The sequence below is a fragment of the Vigna radiata genome, chromosome 7 (assembly GCF_000741045.1).
Source record: "Vigna radiata var. radiata cultivar VC1973A chromosome 7, Vradiata_ver6, whole genome shotgun sequence".
Lineage (NCBI taxonomy): Eukaryota > Viridiplantae > Streptophyta > Magnoliopsida > Fabales > Fabaceae > Vigna > Vigna radiata.
Window position 1 is genome coordinate 22,152,080 of NC_028357.1, and position 17,116 is coordinate 22,169,195.

At 32.3% G+C, this 17,116-nt stretch overlaps 2 protein-coding genes across 2 annotated transcripts; one reads left to right on the forward strand and one right to left on the reverse strand.

Moving 5' to 3' along the window:
• Positions 1-2,247: 2,247 nt before the first annotated feature.
• LOC106766183 (probable CCR4-associated factor 1 homolog 11) lies at positions 2,248-3,073 on the reverse strand. The gene has a single exon (XM_022784482.1). It carries the CDS (start codon positions 3,070-3,072, stop codon positions 2,248-2,250), a length of 825 nt encoding a protein of 274 aa, XP_022640203.1. The 5' UTR covers position 3,073.
• Positions 3,074-11,884: 8,811 nt separating this feature from the next.
• Positions 11,885-12,127, forward strand: LOC106768067 (polcalcin Phl p 7-like). The gene has a single exon (XM_014653034.1). The coding sequence runs from the start codon at positions 11,885-11,887 to the stop codon at positions 12,125-12,127; it is 243 nt and encodes an 80-aa protein (XP_014508520.1).
• The last annotated feature ends 4,989 nt before the right edge of the window (positions 12,128-17,116 follow it).

Below are 17,116 nucleotides of genomic sequence, written 5' to 3' on the forward strand. Positions count from 1 at the left end.
TAGACTTTGTACTTTATTTGATGTTAAAATACATTTCAACATGTGTTTGTTCTGTTGAAAATGAATTTGAACGTGTATTTGATATGCAAGTCTATTTTTGTGGTAGTGGATATCACAAAAATAGACCTGCAATTTTAAAAATCTGCAGGGGAATATGCCGCGGTTGTTACTACAACCGCGACATATAGTGTTCGTTTTTTTTTTTTTTAAATGGACCTTTGACCGCGGTTAGTGCAAGAACCGCGACATATTCCTGGGTCTTTTACCGTGGTTCTAACCGCAGCATATACTGGAACAATTTTTTTTTTAAAAAGGGGAGTTTAGGCAGCGGTTCCTTGTACAACCGCGGTATGTTCCCAAACCTTTTTACCGCGGTTGTAACCGCGGCATAAAGTATCTGACTTACTACTGCGGTTGAATATGCCGCGGTTCGTAAACCACGACATATAGTGAAAAATAACCACGGTAAAAGCCCATCGCTGCACTAGTATCTTTTATTTCCTAACTCTAACTTTTTTATTTTCCAAAGTTTTCTCCGTTCAATCTCATTTCCAAGAGTCCCTCTTTTTTCCCAAACCCTTTATTTTCCTATACTCTATTTTCAAACCCACGTTCTCGCATTATTGCATTCTCAATCGCAAAACTGATGCCCTCGATTAGTCAAGGAAGTGCAATAGGAAAGAGTCCGCCAAGGAAACACATGTAGACCAAAAACACATACCAAACTTCGTGGGCAGTATTGCAAGGAGCAACATTAGAAGAAGGGTCGAGCATAATTATCCTAATTATACTCGATTATATCTATATTATAAAAACTAAATTATTTTTATTAAAAACTGAATTGTACTGAATCTAAAAGAATTGAATATTTCTATTAGCAGTTAACTATTTCAAACGGTAAAACATGTAAAACATATAATAGTTACCAAAGCAAACTACAATTTCACCTGACATCACAAACATATAACGAAACCCATATGTTCTTGCTTGTATATAACACTAAAAACTTAAATAAAATATAATTGCGTAGGTTACATTAAAAAAATTATCAGAAAAACCTTAGTCAAAATCTATATCCATGTATAAATTTCAATAATATAATAATTTCCAAGTAAAAATAATTACTCAAATGAAAAATAATAATAAATTAGTATGATATATAATTATGAAAAGTAGGATATACAAATATAAATTACTAAGTTACATGTTTTATGAGAAAAAAAAATAATCATACCAATTTGTAAATAGTATTAAATGTGTTTTTTTTTTTGTCTTAAAACTATTTCAAAATAAGTTTTAAAAATTAATTTAAATTCTTAAAGTATTTTTGTTAAACTAACACATAAAACTATTTTTTTTAGAAATTTAATTTAGGATATTTGTTTATTCAAATTCATTTTTCAATAAGTGTTATTTAATAAGAAAACAAATAGTTCATTTATTTAAATTATGATAAAAGTATGTTTTCATTTTTGTGTGGAGCGCAGTTTGCTTTGATCACATTATATGTTATTACAGTTTGAGGCACTTAATTTTTTTAAATTGAATCACAAAGTAGAATAATTCAGTTTTTAATAAAAATAGTTTAGTTTTTATACTATTATAATATAAATAATCTATAGATTAGTAAATATTAGATTAATTATCTCCAACTCTCGTGCTGTGAGAAAAAATAATTGGTCTAGGAAAGAAGAAATTATAGTAAAGTTAGATTAATCATGTCCAACTCTCTCGTGCTGTGAGAAAAAATAATTGGTCTAGGAAAGAAGAAATTATAGTTAAATTATTATCTAAAAATATTACGAGTCCAAACTATATTCAAGAATTAGAAAGGAACGATTACGATTCAAAGAATACTCAAATTATATTTCGAGCATTAGTCTAAATAGAAATACTTCATATATTAATTTAGAATTACACATAATCTGCACACTAAGACGAACTAATATATAATTAAGATACACATTGCATATAACTTTTAAAACATATATTTGTTTTCCAAAAAACCTTTATATGTTTCTTGTAAAAAAAGTTAATTAAAAAATCTAGAAATAATAAGGAATCTAGAAATAAATGTATTTTTTCTTTCATCTAACCCGATTAAAATACAGAAAGTAAAACGAATATACAACCATTAAAAAACGATAACAATGAGAGAAAAATTGCAATTTATTCTAAAAGATACTGAAATGGAAAAAAGGAAAGAGAGATAAAAATAATAATATTTTGAATATATTACTCTTCTGTTCAGAAAAGTTCTAAGCCATACAATACATTTTTGTAATAATGAGAGTTTTTGGAAAAATAGATTTTCTTGATTTTGTTGAAAGCATGGAGTGTGAGTAAACTATCAGAGCCAGCTTGATGTCTTTTACCAACAGCACGGTCCAAACACAAAGAGTGACAGACTCGATCCAGACCACCGTAGAGATTGGGACAAAACTTGATCATATGTTTAACATCGTATATTGTCCCTCCGAAGAAAAACTTAACCAAATGCATAAAGTCTGACAAGTCCACAGGCAAAGTGGGTTGTGTGGGAAAAAATCTGTAAGTTAATGCGTTCACAAGATATCCAAAGTCGTAGGCACCATGGAAAGTGATCCATTGAATATTACTGTTACAAAGCATTCCAGAGAACATCAACAGCTCCACAAACCGCACAATGTTTACTCCATATCTTTTATTCCTTTCCAAATCGATACCTTGACGTTGAAGGAGTGCAATGGACTCAGACGCGTGAGGATCACGTGCTACGTTGAACTCACGGAAGTTGAATTCCCAAATAAAATTATCAGAGGACTGAAAACTTGGAAGGTTTCCATCACAGTCTGAAAGAGTGAAACCAACTTGGATCAAATGCATGCTTTCCACGTTAGCTTTCAGTACAGCATAGTTATTTTCTGGCCGTCGAATATCGAAGTTGGAATGATAGACCACGCCAGGAAATTCTGTATCCATGCTGATCAAAGGATAGGAGGCGATGATGGAACGGATTAGCTCGAACTCCGTTTCAAGGTTGGAGGCCCACACCGATCTCGTCACTATGGAACCACCTTGGGGAATGGTCATGCTTTTCTTTTGTACTTCTTCTCACAAAATCTCACATCAACATAAACCAGCATTCATGAAGGCTCCACACCCAACTTTTATAGTCTACTGTCATTGCAAAATTGCATCCAATCAATATTGTGAAAAGATATTCTCTATAGAAAATAAATTATCTTTTAAGATAATCTTTTATCTTAGATTTGTTGATATATTCTTTAGATAACGTTTTTGACATAATAATATGCTGATTGACTAAAATATATTTATATATTTTGATTTCATTTGTTCTAAAAATAAATCATTTTAAAAAAATAATTGGTATTTTCTTATGCATTCATTCATTTGGTATTTTCTTAAGCAACTTATTTTTAGTTTATTTAAAACTAATTACATTGTAAAGTAAAAGTTAAATTTGTACTCCTTTAAAAAAAATTATTTATATAACAGAGATATTGTTAAAAATAAATTTACTATATATTAAACTATTTTAATGTTGATAAAAATGTCACATTATAAGTATTTAAATTGACTTTACATGTCAAAATTACTTTATTCAAATTTTATTTTACTGACAATTTATGAATAACTTACCGTAATTAAAAACAGTGAATATTAATTACCTGTTATGTATTATCCCGTATCTTCAACCAAATCAAGAAAAATGTATTTATATAATTATCTAATATTAAAATTGTTAGCAGAAAGATAAATAAAAACAATTATCTACGTTAGTTAGTTATCAATGATATATTATTTTAATACATCTCTAATGGATTCTCTAAAATTAAATAATATTAAAATGGTTAGCAGATAGATAATTAAAAACAATCACCTATATTAGTTATTTATCAATGATATATTATTTTAATACATCACTGACTGATTCTTTAAAATTGGAAAGAGCTGTTTTTCTTTTCCTCATAAATAATTCTCTTTAAGTAATGAAGTTATGAAAAAAAAAGTATTATTAAAAATGCAAGATATAGAAATACTAAGGTAATATGGAAAAGAATTAGGTTAGAATTTCATAAAAACTATTAGTAATAGAAGAGTCCAATAGTTTTAAAAATATTTATATTATCCTTTTACGAGGAGATAACAAAATAAGGAATATTTAATAATGCTACAGAATGAGTAGTTTTTCCAAAATTAGGTTATTTTCCGTTTTTCAACTAATAAAAATAAGTTTTAGTGTATAAGCAAATCAGGGGTATTATCATTTTTTATGTATGATTGGTTGTTGTGGTCATAATGAACTATTGTTAGATAAATCATAAATAACTTTGACTCTTGTGTTTATTATGATTTTTTCCACATGCATTGTACGTTATATATGAACTAGAACGGTGAAAACGAATAATTTGGCTAAGTAAGCCAATCTAACCAGGTTCATTTTTTAGCGAATCAGAAAAATTCAAACCCGATCCGACTCACCACGGGTTGGTGGGTAAACGGGTTGGCTCACTTAATTACAATTTTTTAAATAAAAAAATTAAAAACTTTCTATAATTCAAATCTAAACAAATTTCACTCACAATATAAGTGTTTAATTAATTTTGAAAATAGAAAAATTAAATAATTTTTTCATGCAAAAAAATAATAAATATTTTTTTATAAAATTAAAATTAAATTTTAATAAAATAAAATTAGGTAGGTGGGTTGGTGGGCCAATCCGGCCCTCCACGGGTTCAACCCGCATGAGCCGAGATAAAATTTGAACCGCATAAAAAATACATTTTTTCAAACCCATCCTGACCCGAACCCGTGGCGAGTCGGGTTGACCCGCGGGTTGTGACCCATTTTAACAACCCTAATATGAACCGATGTTATATATGAACATAAATAAAGTATGTGAAATTACTCATGAGTGTGTTCACATTTATGGTTTAAATGCATGATAAGACTTTTGTATTTAAACGGTTGATTTAAAGTCACAATTGAAGTTATCGAAATTAGAAATTAAAAGGGTTTAACAAGTAATTTTTAGTGCATAAGTTATTCTTGGAGTTATAAAATTTGTTGACCCAGTTGAAGTTGGCATTTGAATAATTAAAAAGATTATATTTAAAAGTCCAAGATACAAATTGTGCTACAACAAAAGTCTTTACTGAATACACTCCAAGCTTTTACAAACATACACCCCTTTTTCCAAAAATGGGCCAACTAACTAGACTTTTCTCCTACACCACTAAATTCTATACACACCCCTTCTACCACTCCTAAGAAAGAACAATCTCTTTCTGTCAATCCTTAGAGATACCCCATTCTAAGTCACAAGAACTCCTCTAAGTCCTTCTTCCTGGCCAACAACAACGGGGAACCACAATCACTCTTGATTGCAAATGAATCTGATCTCCAAAAAACAAAATACACCTCGCTTGTGCAGATACGATCAGTCTATGACAATGATAATGATTGAAAATACCGTTATCTGTGATGTAATTTTGATACTAAATGCACCCTTTTCTGCTTAGAAACTTGCTTGAAATCATGGTTTTTTGTTAAGTTGTGTGAATATGAGAGTTGAGGTTGAATTTGATGACTTTTGACTAAATCCCCTTGTTTTGGTAAGAAATGATATAATATGAAAAGCAGAGCTAATGTGTCAAGGAGATGGAGCTCAGAAAGGCCTGGAAAAGCACTAGAAGGGAGGAATGCACGAAGCTTGGGCGCCCTTTGAGGAGCCCTTAGCGCCAGAGACTGCCGCCCACCGTCTGAGCGCCCCTTTTGGGGCAATGAGCGCTAGTTTCCTGAAGAATTTCTCTTGCTTGCCCTTTTAGAGGCGTTGAAGCGCCAAAATGAGTGCCGCACACTGCCTGGGCACCCTAAGTGGGGCGCTCCTGCAATAAATATGATAATATTGATTCTTGGAGAGTTTTTGATGCTCCTGCAATAAAAGCTCAACAAACAAGTTAGATATGAAAGTTATGAATCATTAAAGTTGTTGAATTCAAAGAGCAATGCATCTACTTATAGGTATATTAGTGCATACACATTTTAATCGATTAGCTAAATAATATAATCAGTTAAGCAATTCATTATGCTATACCAAATTTACATTTTTCAGATTTTAACAAATTAAGTAGAGCACATAATCGATTAAGCAATTAATACAAGTCATAGCATCGAAAAATATGATCGTTATGACAATTATGACTAATCAAGAAACAAGTTTTGAATCAACATGCATTTTAATTTATTAGAGAAATAATATAATCGATTAAGTATCATACTTAAGCAAATTTTGAAAACTTTTTTATTCAAATCACGTCAATGCACTCAGTAAACATATGCTGGCATAACCACGAGTTTTAATAGATTATACCCATAATCTAATCGATTAAAACTTGTTGTTTTGTCACAGTTAAGCATTAACTAATATCTGATGAATCTAACAAATTATATAATCAATGTAATCGATTAATTCATACAGATATGTAATGTACAAAGTGTTTCAATCAAAGATTCATATTCAGACCATGAATATACATCAGAGATAGTTCAAACACATAAACGAATATAATCAAGCAATAGTTTGCTAATAAGATGTGCAAGAAACTATAAAATATTTCTGTGTTCATCATCAAAAACACAATGTGAGATATGGGTTCAGCTACATGGCTCCCCTATCAATAACTACATACCAATTCTAAGAACCACCAATAAACCAAAACCCTTCAACTTCCAAGAACCCTAGTCATAAAATAACAAATCAACAATGCAGATAATAAAGTAAAACAAAGCATGTTTGATTTTAAAAACAGAATAAAAAAATCTGTTTTAAGGAATAAGGAATCGAATGTAAAAAAATTATGATTAGATTTTCAAAAGAAAAAAAAAGGTAATTGTCGAAGACACAGTGTAAAACTTAACAATGGGCAAAATCTAAAGCTTGAGGGAATGAATGAAGGAATATCTATTCAATACATCACACAAATCAATTGAGAATTGTACCAATTCAAGGTTTCGAAACCCTAGCTATCATCTTTAGGCTTGCCGTCTTTGTTGTGTTCCTCATTGGCATCGACTTCGTCCTCGTCTTCACTCTCATGCTTAGTATCGCCTCCATTTTCCTCCACAATGCTTTTTGCGTGCCTTAGGATATGTTCCTCGATAAGCAAGACACCTCTCAAATCACCAAATTCCTCTCCTTCCTTCACATCCCTTGCAACTCTCGCCACTACCGTTCTATTTGTCTCCACACGAATCTGAGAAAGGAATCCTTGCATTTGACGGTCTCCTAATCCGGAGAAGGTGGCCTAGTGGAGGTAAGGATCTAGGGGAAGGGCCAATGTGGAGAAGGCATGCATGGTGGAAGCTAAGGTTCCAATCGAATGAGTGATTTTGCAGTGTGAGACTGATTTTGAGGGTATAAGTGAATGAGTGATCGACCTAGCACAACAATGAAAATTTCGAATGAAGGAGCGAATAACTAACCCTTGATTTTTATTTTTAATATTTAATTATTTTTAAATCCAGATGTAAAATCAGTAGATAAATGTTTTTTCACTTACAGACGGTTCTTGTACCGTTACCTACGGATATTGTCCTTCACAAAATTTTCCAATGTGCCAAATATACATATGAAATTTACATACGAAAAATCAGTAGGAAATATTTTTCTCGTTACCTACGGGAAAATCCATACAAAACATAATTTTATAAATCCGTATGTAATACTTGCATTGCGTATAGATTCAAATCCGTATGTAAATTTTAGTAGGTAAATCACATTTTTCTTGTAGTGCTCTGATTGATCAAATCTTACATGTGGAAGCTCCTTTAATAGAAAACTGTTGTAGGTGTTCATTTGGAATGGTTTGCTTCCACATGGATATACTTTTTATGGTGAAGTATATGATTGGGGTAGGCAATAAAAATAAAAGGAAGATGTGTTTATATTCATTAAGGTGAAGTATTGTTGGGTGATAATGGTTCAAAAACCGTAATTTTTATACTTAAGTTTGATACAAAACACACCCTTTATGACTTAGAAACTAGCTTGAAATCATGCATTTTACTTAAGTTGGAGAATAAGAGAGTCAAAGGTGGTTTTCTTGGTTTTATGCTTGGTTTTCCTTGTTTTGGCAAGAATTTACATGAATTGAATGAAGGAAGCTGAAGTAGGAAGGAGTTGGATTCAAGAGAAGAAGGAAAAGTGCTTGAAGGAAGAATCGCAGGCACCGCTCAACGCAAATCCACCGTTGAGCGCCAGCCTTGTGGAAGAATTCTCTGGCCAATGCCTAAGCGCCAACACTGAGGGGAAATTAAGTGCTGCGCTCACCATTGAGCGGCGCCGCTGAGCGTCAGTCTTTTGGGCTTGGACTGGTTTCTGCTGTTTTTTAGAAATTATAAATAGATTTCTACGACTCTTAAAGGTCATCTTTTGGCAAAAGAGATGCAGAAACACCTTCTTCACCCCTTGGAGGCGGATTTTGGATGCGGGAGCTCCAACTTATCATATCTAGGGTTTATCTTTTCATTCTTTTAATTAATTTCATCTAGTTTACCATGTCTTGGTGAACTAAACCTCCATTGTTGTTGGGGAAACGATGTAATTATATTGAAACTCTCATATATTGAATTGATGCTTTATTCATATGCTTTGTTTCATTAACTGTTAGAGTTTTTTATCCATTATCTTTGCATGCTTTGTTTAAGACATTATTCAATAGCGTGATCTTTGCTTTTATCTATATGGACACGTTTGGGTAGATCTAGACATGAGGGAATTCTCTCGGGAGCAATATTACCTAGACATAGGGATAAGAGGACCGATTGCCTTTAAGCTTCTGTGCGAATGTAATGCATGAACAATTACTAGGGAGATAAGACATTCTAAACTAGTAATTAGGAGTAGGTTCTCTTCACCAAGACATTGGGATTAGGGTAAATTAGAAAGTGACATTAACATTAATGAAAAAGTAGAATTCATAAATGTATGAGAGTGAATTAGGATAAGTCGGAAACCCCAACAACACTATTCATCCATATCATTGAACTGCCAATTGATCAACTTTTGCATGTGCATGTTTAATTTTCGTTTTTGCATTCTAAACAACAATTTTCGTTATTCAAGTCTTATATAATCAACAAATCACACTAAAGTCTAGGCCTATGAGTCTATAGGGAAATAATATTTGGTCTTACCACTTATTATTACTTGATAAGATTCGGTACACTTGTCGGAGTCTTAACATTGGGTTGATGAAAATACATCTTAGAAGTTTGACATCCCTTAGAAGATGCAATGGAATAGGTGATGAAGGCTATATAATAGACTTATGCTCACGAGGTTTAGACAGACCCAAGTATAGAATACTTTAAGTTAGTATTTGACTTTCTTATACTCTTGTAGTAGGATATTGTGAGATTTAGTTTCAATTCTTGTTCTAGAGAGTGTTGGTGTATTCAGGGTCAAAGGGAGAGTGTCTCTATACGTTGTAAGAATTTTTACGTAATGTTATTTCCTGGTTGTCTTTAAACAATTGGCTATGGTTTTTCTTTAGGTTTGGAGTTTTCCACATTATATTTTCATGTTTTGTGTTGATTTAATTTCTCTCTTTGTAGAATGATTCTTATGGAAGAAAACATGTGTTTTTCCCACCTGAAACAACTATTGTTTCTATGGGAAATTTCAAGAATTTAAATTTTGGAGCCAATTAAAAAAAACTTTAGAGAAGCAATATGCTTCTTCTACCAGCTTTTCCTCCATGTCACTATGGTCGGTGACAAGTTGCTTGATGACTAAGTCATAACATGTTAAATTTTGTATCGTATAGACATTTTCCGATATGTTATCCTGGTTGTATTAACATTAGTACATTGAGTTGCCTTTACTATGCATTGATTGCAAAATGTTAAACAAGAAAATGAGATACATTTCTAATTTTGATTTTGCTATACGTACTTTCAAGCCATTGATAGAGGAGAAAATCTAATTATTCTTGCCGGCAACTGTGAGACATTGAACTCACAAGTAAGTAGAATGAGGTTTGACATCTTTGGAGGCGTTTGTTTCACAGAATCTTTTTGCATTCCTGAAAATATGAAAGTGAAAATGTATATTACAGTGCTTGTTGGAAAGTTATAAAAATATTTTTGGATATGTTTTATTCTCATGTCTAAAATATGTTTTATTCCCCTAAGCATATTCTCATGGGAAGGGGAAGTAACGTAACCTCTATTATGACTTCCATTTTTTGTTTTTGTTTTTTTATTACAATTAATCTAGAATTTAAAAAGTATTTTAGTAATATAAAAATCTAAGCAAACGTATTTTAGACATGCCTTCGGATAATTTTTCAATCGTAACACCTTGTCAAACTCTACCCTCTTAATTTGTTTTCCTTTCCTTCTTTACTTTAAATATAGAAAGATGTTTTTGTCTCTTTATAACATGTCTGTTTGGTGGTAATATGAATTGATTATTTGATTAATTTATAACTAGCTTGACAACTATTAATAGACAACAACATCTCACCAGTGTCTAAAAAGTCCTGTCTATTAGGAAAAAAAAAAAGCATTGTTTATTGACAATTTTATAATAGTGTGGTGATGCTTGAGATATAGGAATAGGAATGAATATTTTGATGTGGTGAACAATGAGTACACCCATTGAGAAATGTATATTGGAGGAAGTGTTGACCTAACCATCAATATATTGGATTGTTTTGTTGAATAAGGTTTTAATGGTGCATATTTTATGAAGTATCTCATTTCACTAAGTTCGAATGCAATTGCTATTCATAAGATACAATTAATAAAAAATGACAAAACTGGTTTACCTAAAATAACATATCGACCTGCATTTTTGTTAACCTTAAATCTTGAAGGCTTAGGTACGTACTCGACTTAAAAACAAGAAAAATATTTTTTTAACAACTTTTTTTTATAATTTCTTTTACAGTCACTTATATAATATAGTTCGTGATTGGTCCGTTTCAAATATACATACCAATAAAATGGTAACATATAGTTTATTGTAAAAAAGTTATTAAAAAAAATTATTAACATGGTCCTACAAACAAATCCAAAATCATCAACCTTAAAACAGATTCAATATAATCTAAGAGTCCAAATAAAGGGTCAATTATAATAATAATAACCCCTAAAATATTGAAAATGTACCTTGTTATATCTGTGTTTCAATTATTATTTAAAAAGATATTAACAAAACCTCTTAATATATTCCCTATATCATGGAATTAAAAGGTCTGTAAATACCTTATGCCACATAAAGTATTCAATCTATACTTTCTTTATTCAATAGAGTTTACTAATATCATATTATCCATTCATTTGATTTGAGTATTGAAGAGTGAGAATTTTTCCTTCACTTCTATCAACAAGCTCAAACTAAAATTGCTTTGAAGCAAAATGACCTAATAAGTTACTTGAAACATATAACTTTTATATTAAAAGTCTAATAAGTTACTTGAAGCACATAACGTTTATATTAAAAGTCTATACACCCAGCTCATAAGTTACTGGACGATTTTCGATAAGAACAATAAATATTTTTCTTATGATTTTATCTTTAACGTAGGAAAATGCATTTTAGAGTACATAATTTTCTAACAATTTTATTTCCCAAACAAATGTGGACATATAAACGGTCTGTGTTTCTATTAATATGTAATAAATTTAACTACGCATCTGGAAACTCCAAAGGTGATCCGATGATCTAGCAAAGCAAGAAGACCGAGTCTATAGACAGAGGCACCTTTCGTTTTCTAATTTGTAAATATATCTATCACTCGTCTCATTTCGACATTGTTTATTCAGATGAGAGAGATTTAGTTGTTCTGGTAATCGCGAAGAAGAAAAAAGCATGGGTGATGAAGATGAATGTGCACGTGTTTTCAAGCGGTTTGATGTGAACGGCGATGGTAAGATCTCGTTGTCGGAGTTTGCAGAGGCTCTAAAACTGTTGGGATTAACTTCACAGGAAGAAGTTGAACGTCGAATGGAAGAGATTGATACAGATGGTGATGGTTCTATCACGTTGGAAGAGTTGATTGAATTTCGTGATGCAAACCCTAACTTGATGAACGAAGTTTTGAAGAAACTCTAATCTTTTCATTTCTTCAATTCTTATTCTTTTGTAAAATCACGTTTCTATCTATCCTTTTAGCATCTCCAATTAATTAATAGCTTTCAATTTGAGACATATATGTTGTAAAATATTTTGGTTAATATGGTGTAACATGATCATTTTAGCATCTTTATGTTAACAATGTTTTGAAAATCTCCAGTCTTTTTCATCCTTTTCATTTGTTGTATTCTTATTTTTCATGAAAAAATTTCTCTGTCATTTTAGCATCTCCCATTAATTACTAGCTTTACATTTGAGACATATGTATCTTATAAAATGTTTTCATTCGATTATAAGGTTTAACATGGTAATTTTAAAATTATAATGTGTGAGCTAAGTCTAAAAATAAAAGTAATTTGTTTTTTAAATGAAAATGTTTCAGAACATCAAATTTCACACGAACTCGAAAAATGATATGACATTAGATTAGGGATGACAACGGATCGGATCGGGCATGGATAATGTCTATCCTCCAAATAAAAATGTACGCGTCACCCGACCCACTACCCATCGGATACTTGTTTAGAAAATATCCACGAGTATTTTAAAACCAACGGGTACCCGCGGATACCCGAAAAAATAAAGAAAAAAAATATTTTATACATTTTAAAATAAAATTTAAATAAAATTACAATATATATATATATATATATATATATATATATATATATATATATATANTATATATATATATATATAATATAAATTAAATTAAATATAAATTAAAATTGAATTTTAATTAAATTTAACCTAATAAAATATAATTTTATTTTATTTTTAATTAAATTTAATTAAAAAATATATAAATTAATTTTTTATTATTTTTTGCGGGTAACGGGTACCCGCGGGTCGGGTAGTATACTAGCCGTACCCGACCCATTTAGAAGCGAGTATTAAAATACCCGCTACTCGTTACCCGGGAATAGTAAATATCCGCAAGTAGTACTACAAAAAAGCCCAATTTTACTAGTTTTTTTTTTTTTTCGCGTTACCGGGGGTTTTAACTCACCCTAAATACGTTTCCAGCGGTTCCAAAAACCATTGGGAAAAATGGCGTTGCAATTACCGGCACCATTACTGGTGGCTTTTGAAAACCTTGGTAATTATCAGAGGTTTTTCAAAACCGCCGGTAATTACCAGGGGTTTTCTAAAACCGTCAAGAAATTAGTTTTTTTTTATTAAAAAAAATAAAATTATTTGGAAAAGAAATGACAGGAAAATTTTGCTCCATAGCTTGTGGGTCTGCTGTCATTTCACTTTTTCTTTCTATTTTTTGGAACTCTTCTATTCCACCACTAGTCTTTTGGTTTCAATTTTCTCATGTTCACCTAGCATTTCAACTCGACTCTCCAACATAAATTTACTGTTATCATTGTCATTGACTTGTGAAGAACGTGGTTTAATTTCAGACGTAGATGGATCTTCAGGATTCATTTGAAAGGTAGAAGTTGTTTCTGGCGTAGGATCCCATTCCTGCTGAAAACAATTAATCGTAAAAACTATGACAACATTTTGTGATGGATAGCCTTTGAAATAGTATATATTATTTATCAACCATTCATTTCCTGGAAATTATTTAGCGAAAGAGCATATTTAGTTTGTGTAACGTTACTTACCTGAGACATTTTGATGGTACTCTCAGTTTGTCCAAGTGGATTTTGTTGATCTGTCACGTATGATCCAGTCGTTGATTTTCCATCCACCAACTCCTATATGAAGTGATAAATATTAAGTGATAAAAAGTGTTGAGAGTCATTCACTTACTCAAATATTTAGAAGAGCTTAAAGTGCACCTCTCAATTTTCAGTTTCACATAAAGATTCATTCACAAACTTAAAATCCACATATCTTGAAATTCTCCTGAATCATATAATTTTAGTTTGCATCTAACTCAATTCTACAAGATGAATTTTTAAGCAAAAGGTTGGCTCTTATATATTTTAATTTGACAATATTACTACTTGATATTGAATTTTAAACATCCCCTTTTATGAACATTCGAAATATAATTCTTGTAGGACTGGACAAGAATAAATTATCTGTTAAGAGGTGGTCTGATAGGCTCAACAATAATTGCTTTGACAAACTCTTATATCATCTTAGTATTTAAATTTAGGTATAACTTATCCTAAAAGGTTTCGCAAGTGAGTGTTAACCTCCACTTACATTAATTTGTACATATCATTAATGTGGAATCTCTAACACTGATGATCTCCTGTTCAACATAATAAACAAGATAAGTTAGCAACATAAATCACAAGATATCAATAGTAAATATTAATGCTTAGCTTATCCTGTATACATTAAGGAATGTTACATGGTCATCCTGTATGTACCAATTATCAAAAGATATAAATATACGAATAAAAGATATAGCTCATCCATCATATTGTTATAGAAAAACAATCATGTCATGGCTATAAACAACAAGAGTGGGGAAAAGTTAAGTTAAATTACCTCGGTAGCAGCAAATCTCAATTTTGCTTCATCAGATTCCTTTTGTATCCCTCTCCCTAAAATCCAGATGGGATATATAAATAGATTTTTGAAATTAAGGTCAACTACTCTATACATTAATGTTTAACTATACTTTTGAGATGTATTAAAACGGGCCTTGCACTATGCACTAAGAAGAATGGCCCAAACCATATTGGCCCGAAGAAAAGATAGAAAGAAGAGTTACGTCTGGGTACGTGGCAGAATCTGGAAAAGAGAGAAAGTGAGAGAGAGAGAAGACGAGAAGCTTCGTCTCTGGCGATGGTGAGAGAAGCACGTCCTAGGCCGGCGATCACCGTCAAACACGGTGGCGATGAAGGTGGCGCAGAAGAGAAAAAGAACGAGGGTGACGAGAGAGGTAAGAAAAAGACCGCCTTTTCTTATTTCGATTAAAAATGTAAAGCATGTTCTGTTTTCTTAATCTGAAAGGGGAAGGAGATGACTCTATATATAGAGTTTACAAAGGGAAACGAGAAAAACAGAAAACGAACTTACTGTCCTCAAGACAGTAAGGAGAATCGTAAGATTCTCAATATCCTCCCCTCAAACTGGACGGTGTATATTTACCAGTCCAAGTTTGGGTAAGATAGATCTAAATTGGACACGATGTGGGAACTTGGTGATGACATTAGCCAACTGTTCGTCGGATCGAACCGGAAGAAGATGTAGGAGCCGAACTTGTATTTTTTCGCGAACCACATGACAGTCAAGCTCTATGTGCTTGGTCCGTTCGTGGAAGCTCTGATTATGAGCTATATGTCGTGTTGACTTGTTGTCACAATATAGAACAGGTATTCCAGATTCTTCAATTTGAAGGTCTTGTATGAGATAACGGAGCCACTGTATTTCACACACAGTTGCTGCAAGTGCCCTATATTCAGCTTCTGTAGAGGACCTGGAAACAATTCCCTGCTTCTTAGACTTCCATGAGATGAGTGATGACCCAACAAAAATGCAAAACCCCGTAGTTGATCTTCTAGTGATGGGACATGTAGCCCAGTTAGAGTCACTAAAGGCCTTTAGATGCATAACACTATCTGTAGCAAAAAATAATCCATCAGAAGGAGTTGATTTAATATACCTGAGTATATGTTGAATGGCTTGATAATGATGAGTAGTAGGTGATTGCATGAATTGACTAAGTAGGTTAATTGAAAAACATAAGTTTGGTCTAGTATTAATAAGGTACAACAACTTCCCTATCATTCTTCTGTATGGACCTGCGTTATCGAGGTAGCTATCTGTCTTGTACAATGGGTTGGTGTCTCTTAGGAAAGGAGTGGAAGAGGGCTTGCACCCCTGCATTCCTGTTTCCTCAAGTATGTCCAAAGAATACTTTCTTTGACATAAATGGATACCCTTTTTGGACTTGGCAACTTCCAATCCTAAAAAGTACTTGAGCTCTCCAAGGTTCTTAATCCAAAACTTCTTGTGTAAAAGACCTTTTATGTAGTCAATTTCTTCCATAGAGTTTCCTGCCAACACAATATCATCCACATACACTAATAAAGTAGTAAAGCTTGTGGCTGTTCTTTTTATGGACAATGAATGATCAAATTTGGATTGTTCATATTTAACAGAAATTAGATAAGAGGATAGTTTCTCAAACCATTGCCTACTGGCTTGTTTTAAACCATATAGGGATTTGGTCAGCTTGCAAACCTGTCCTTCTTTGTAGTCAATTAGACCTGGGGGTGGTTGCATATAGACTTCTTCATTAAGTTCCCCATGTAAGAAAGCATTATCAACATCAAGTTGATGTAGAAACCAGTTGTTAGCTGCTGCAAGGGCAATAAGGAGTCTGACAGTAGTAAGTTTGGCCATGGGGGAAAAAGTATTAAGATAATCTATTCCTTCCTGTTGTGTGTAACCTTTTGCCACTAGTCTGGCTTTGTGCCTTTCAATGCTTCCATCAGCCCTATACTTGGTTTTATATACCCACTTACACCCTATGGGGTTTTTTCCAGGGGGCAACTGGGTTAAAATCCAAGTATTATTGTCTTGTAAAGCCTTAATTTCCTTCTGCATAGCTTCAACCCACTCACTCATGCTTTTTGCCTCATTATAAGATTGAGGTTGTTTACTGGCAGTAACAGCCATTGTGTATTTTAGGTGCTTCTCTGACAAATTATCACAACATAACTGATTAGAAATCGGATATGGAGTTTTAAAATTATTTTTCATAGATAAGGATTGATTAACCTGATGTTCATAGTCCTTTAGATACTCAGGAGTCTTTCTAAGCCTGTTTGACCTCCTGTGCTCATGGTTCTCTTAATTTTCTTCTATATTGTTGTTGTTGTTTCTGTCATCAAGAACCTGCTGCTCCTCTTCTTGGTCAGAATCATTCAGCTGGCCAAATCTGTTATTATCAGTAGAATGATGGTCCTTTAGAAGATCATTGAGAGATTCAACTTTGTCCTGTTCAGTGTCATCCTTCTCTGCACTATCTTCTAGATTTTTATAAGGAAA

Excerpts from the sequence above, each read along its gene's own strand:
- LOC106766183 (XM_022784482.1), bottom strand. The coding sequence starts at position 3,072 with ATGACCATTCCCCAAGGTGGTTCCATAGTGACGAGATCGGTGTGGGCC.
- LOC106768067 (XM_014653034.1), top strand. The coding sequence starts at position 11,885 with ATGGGTGATGAAGATGAATGTGCACGTGTTTTCAAGCGGTTTGATGTG.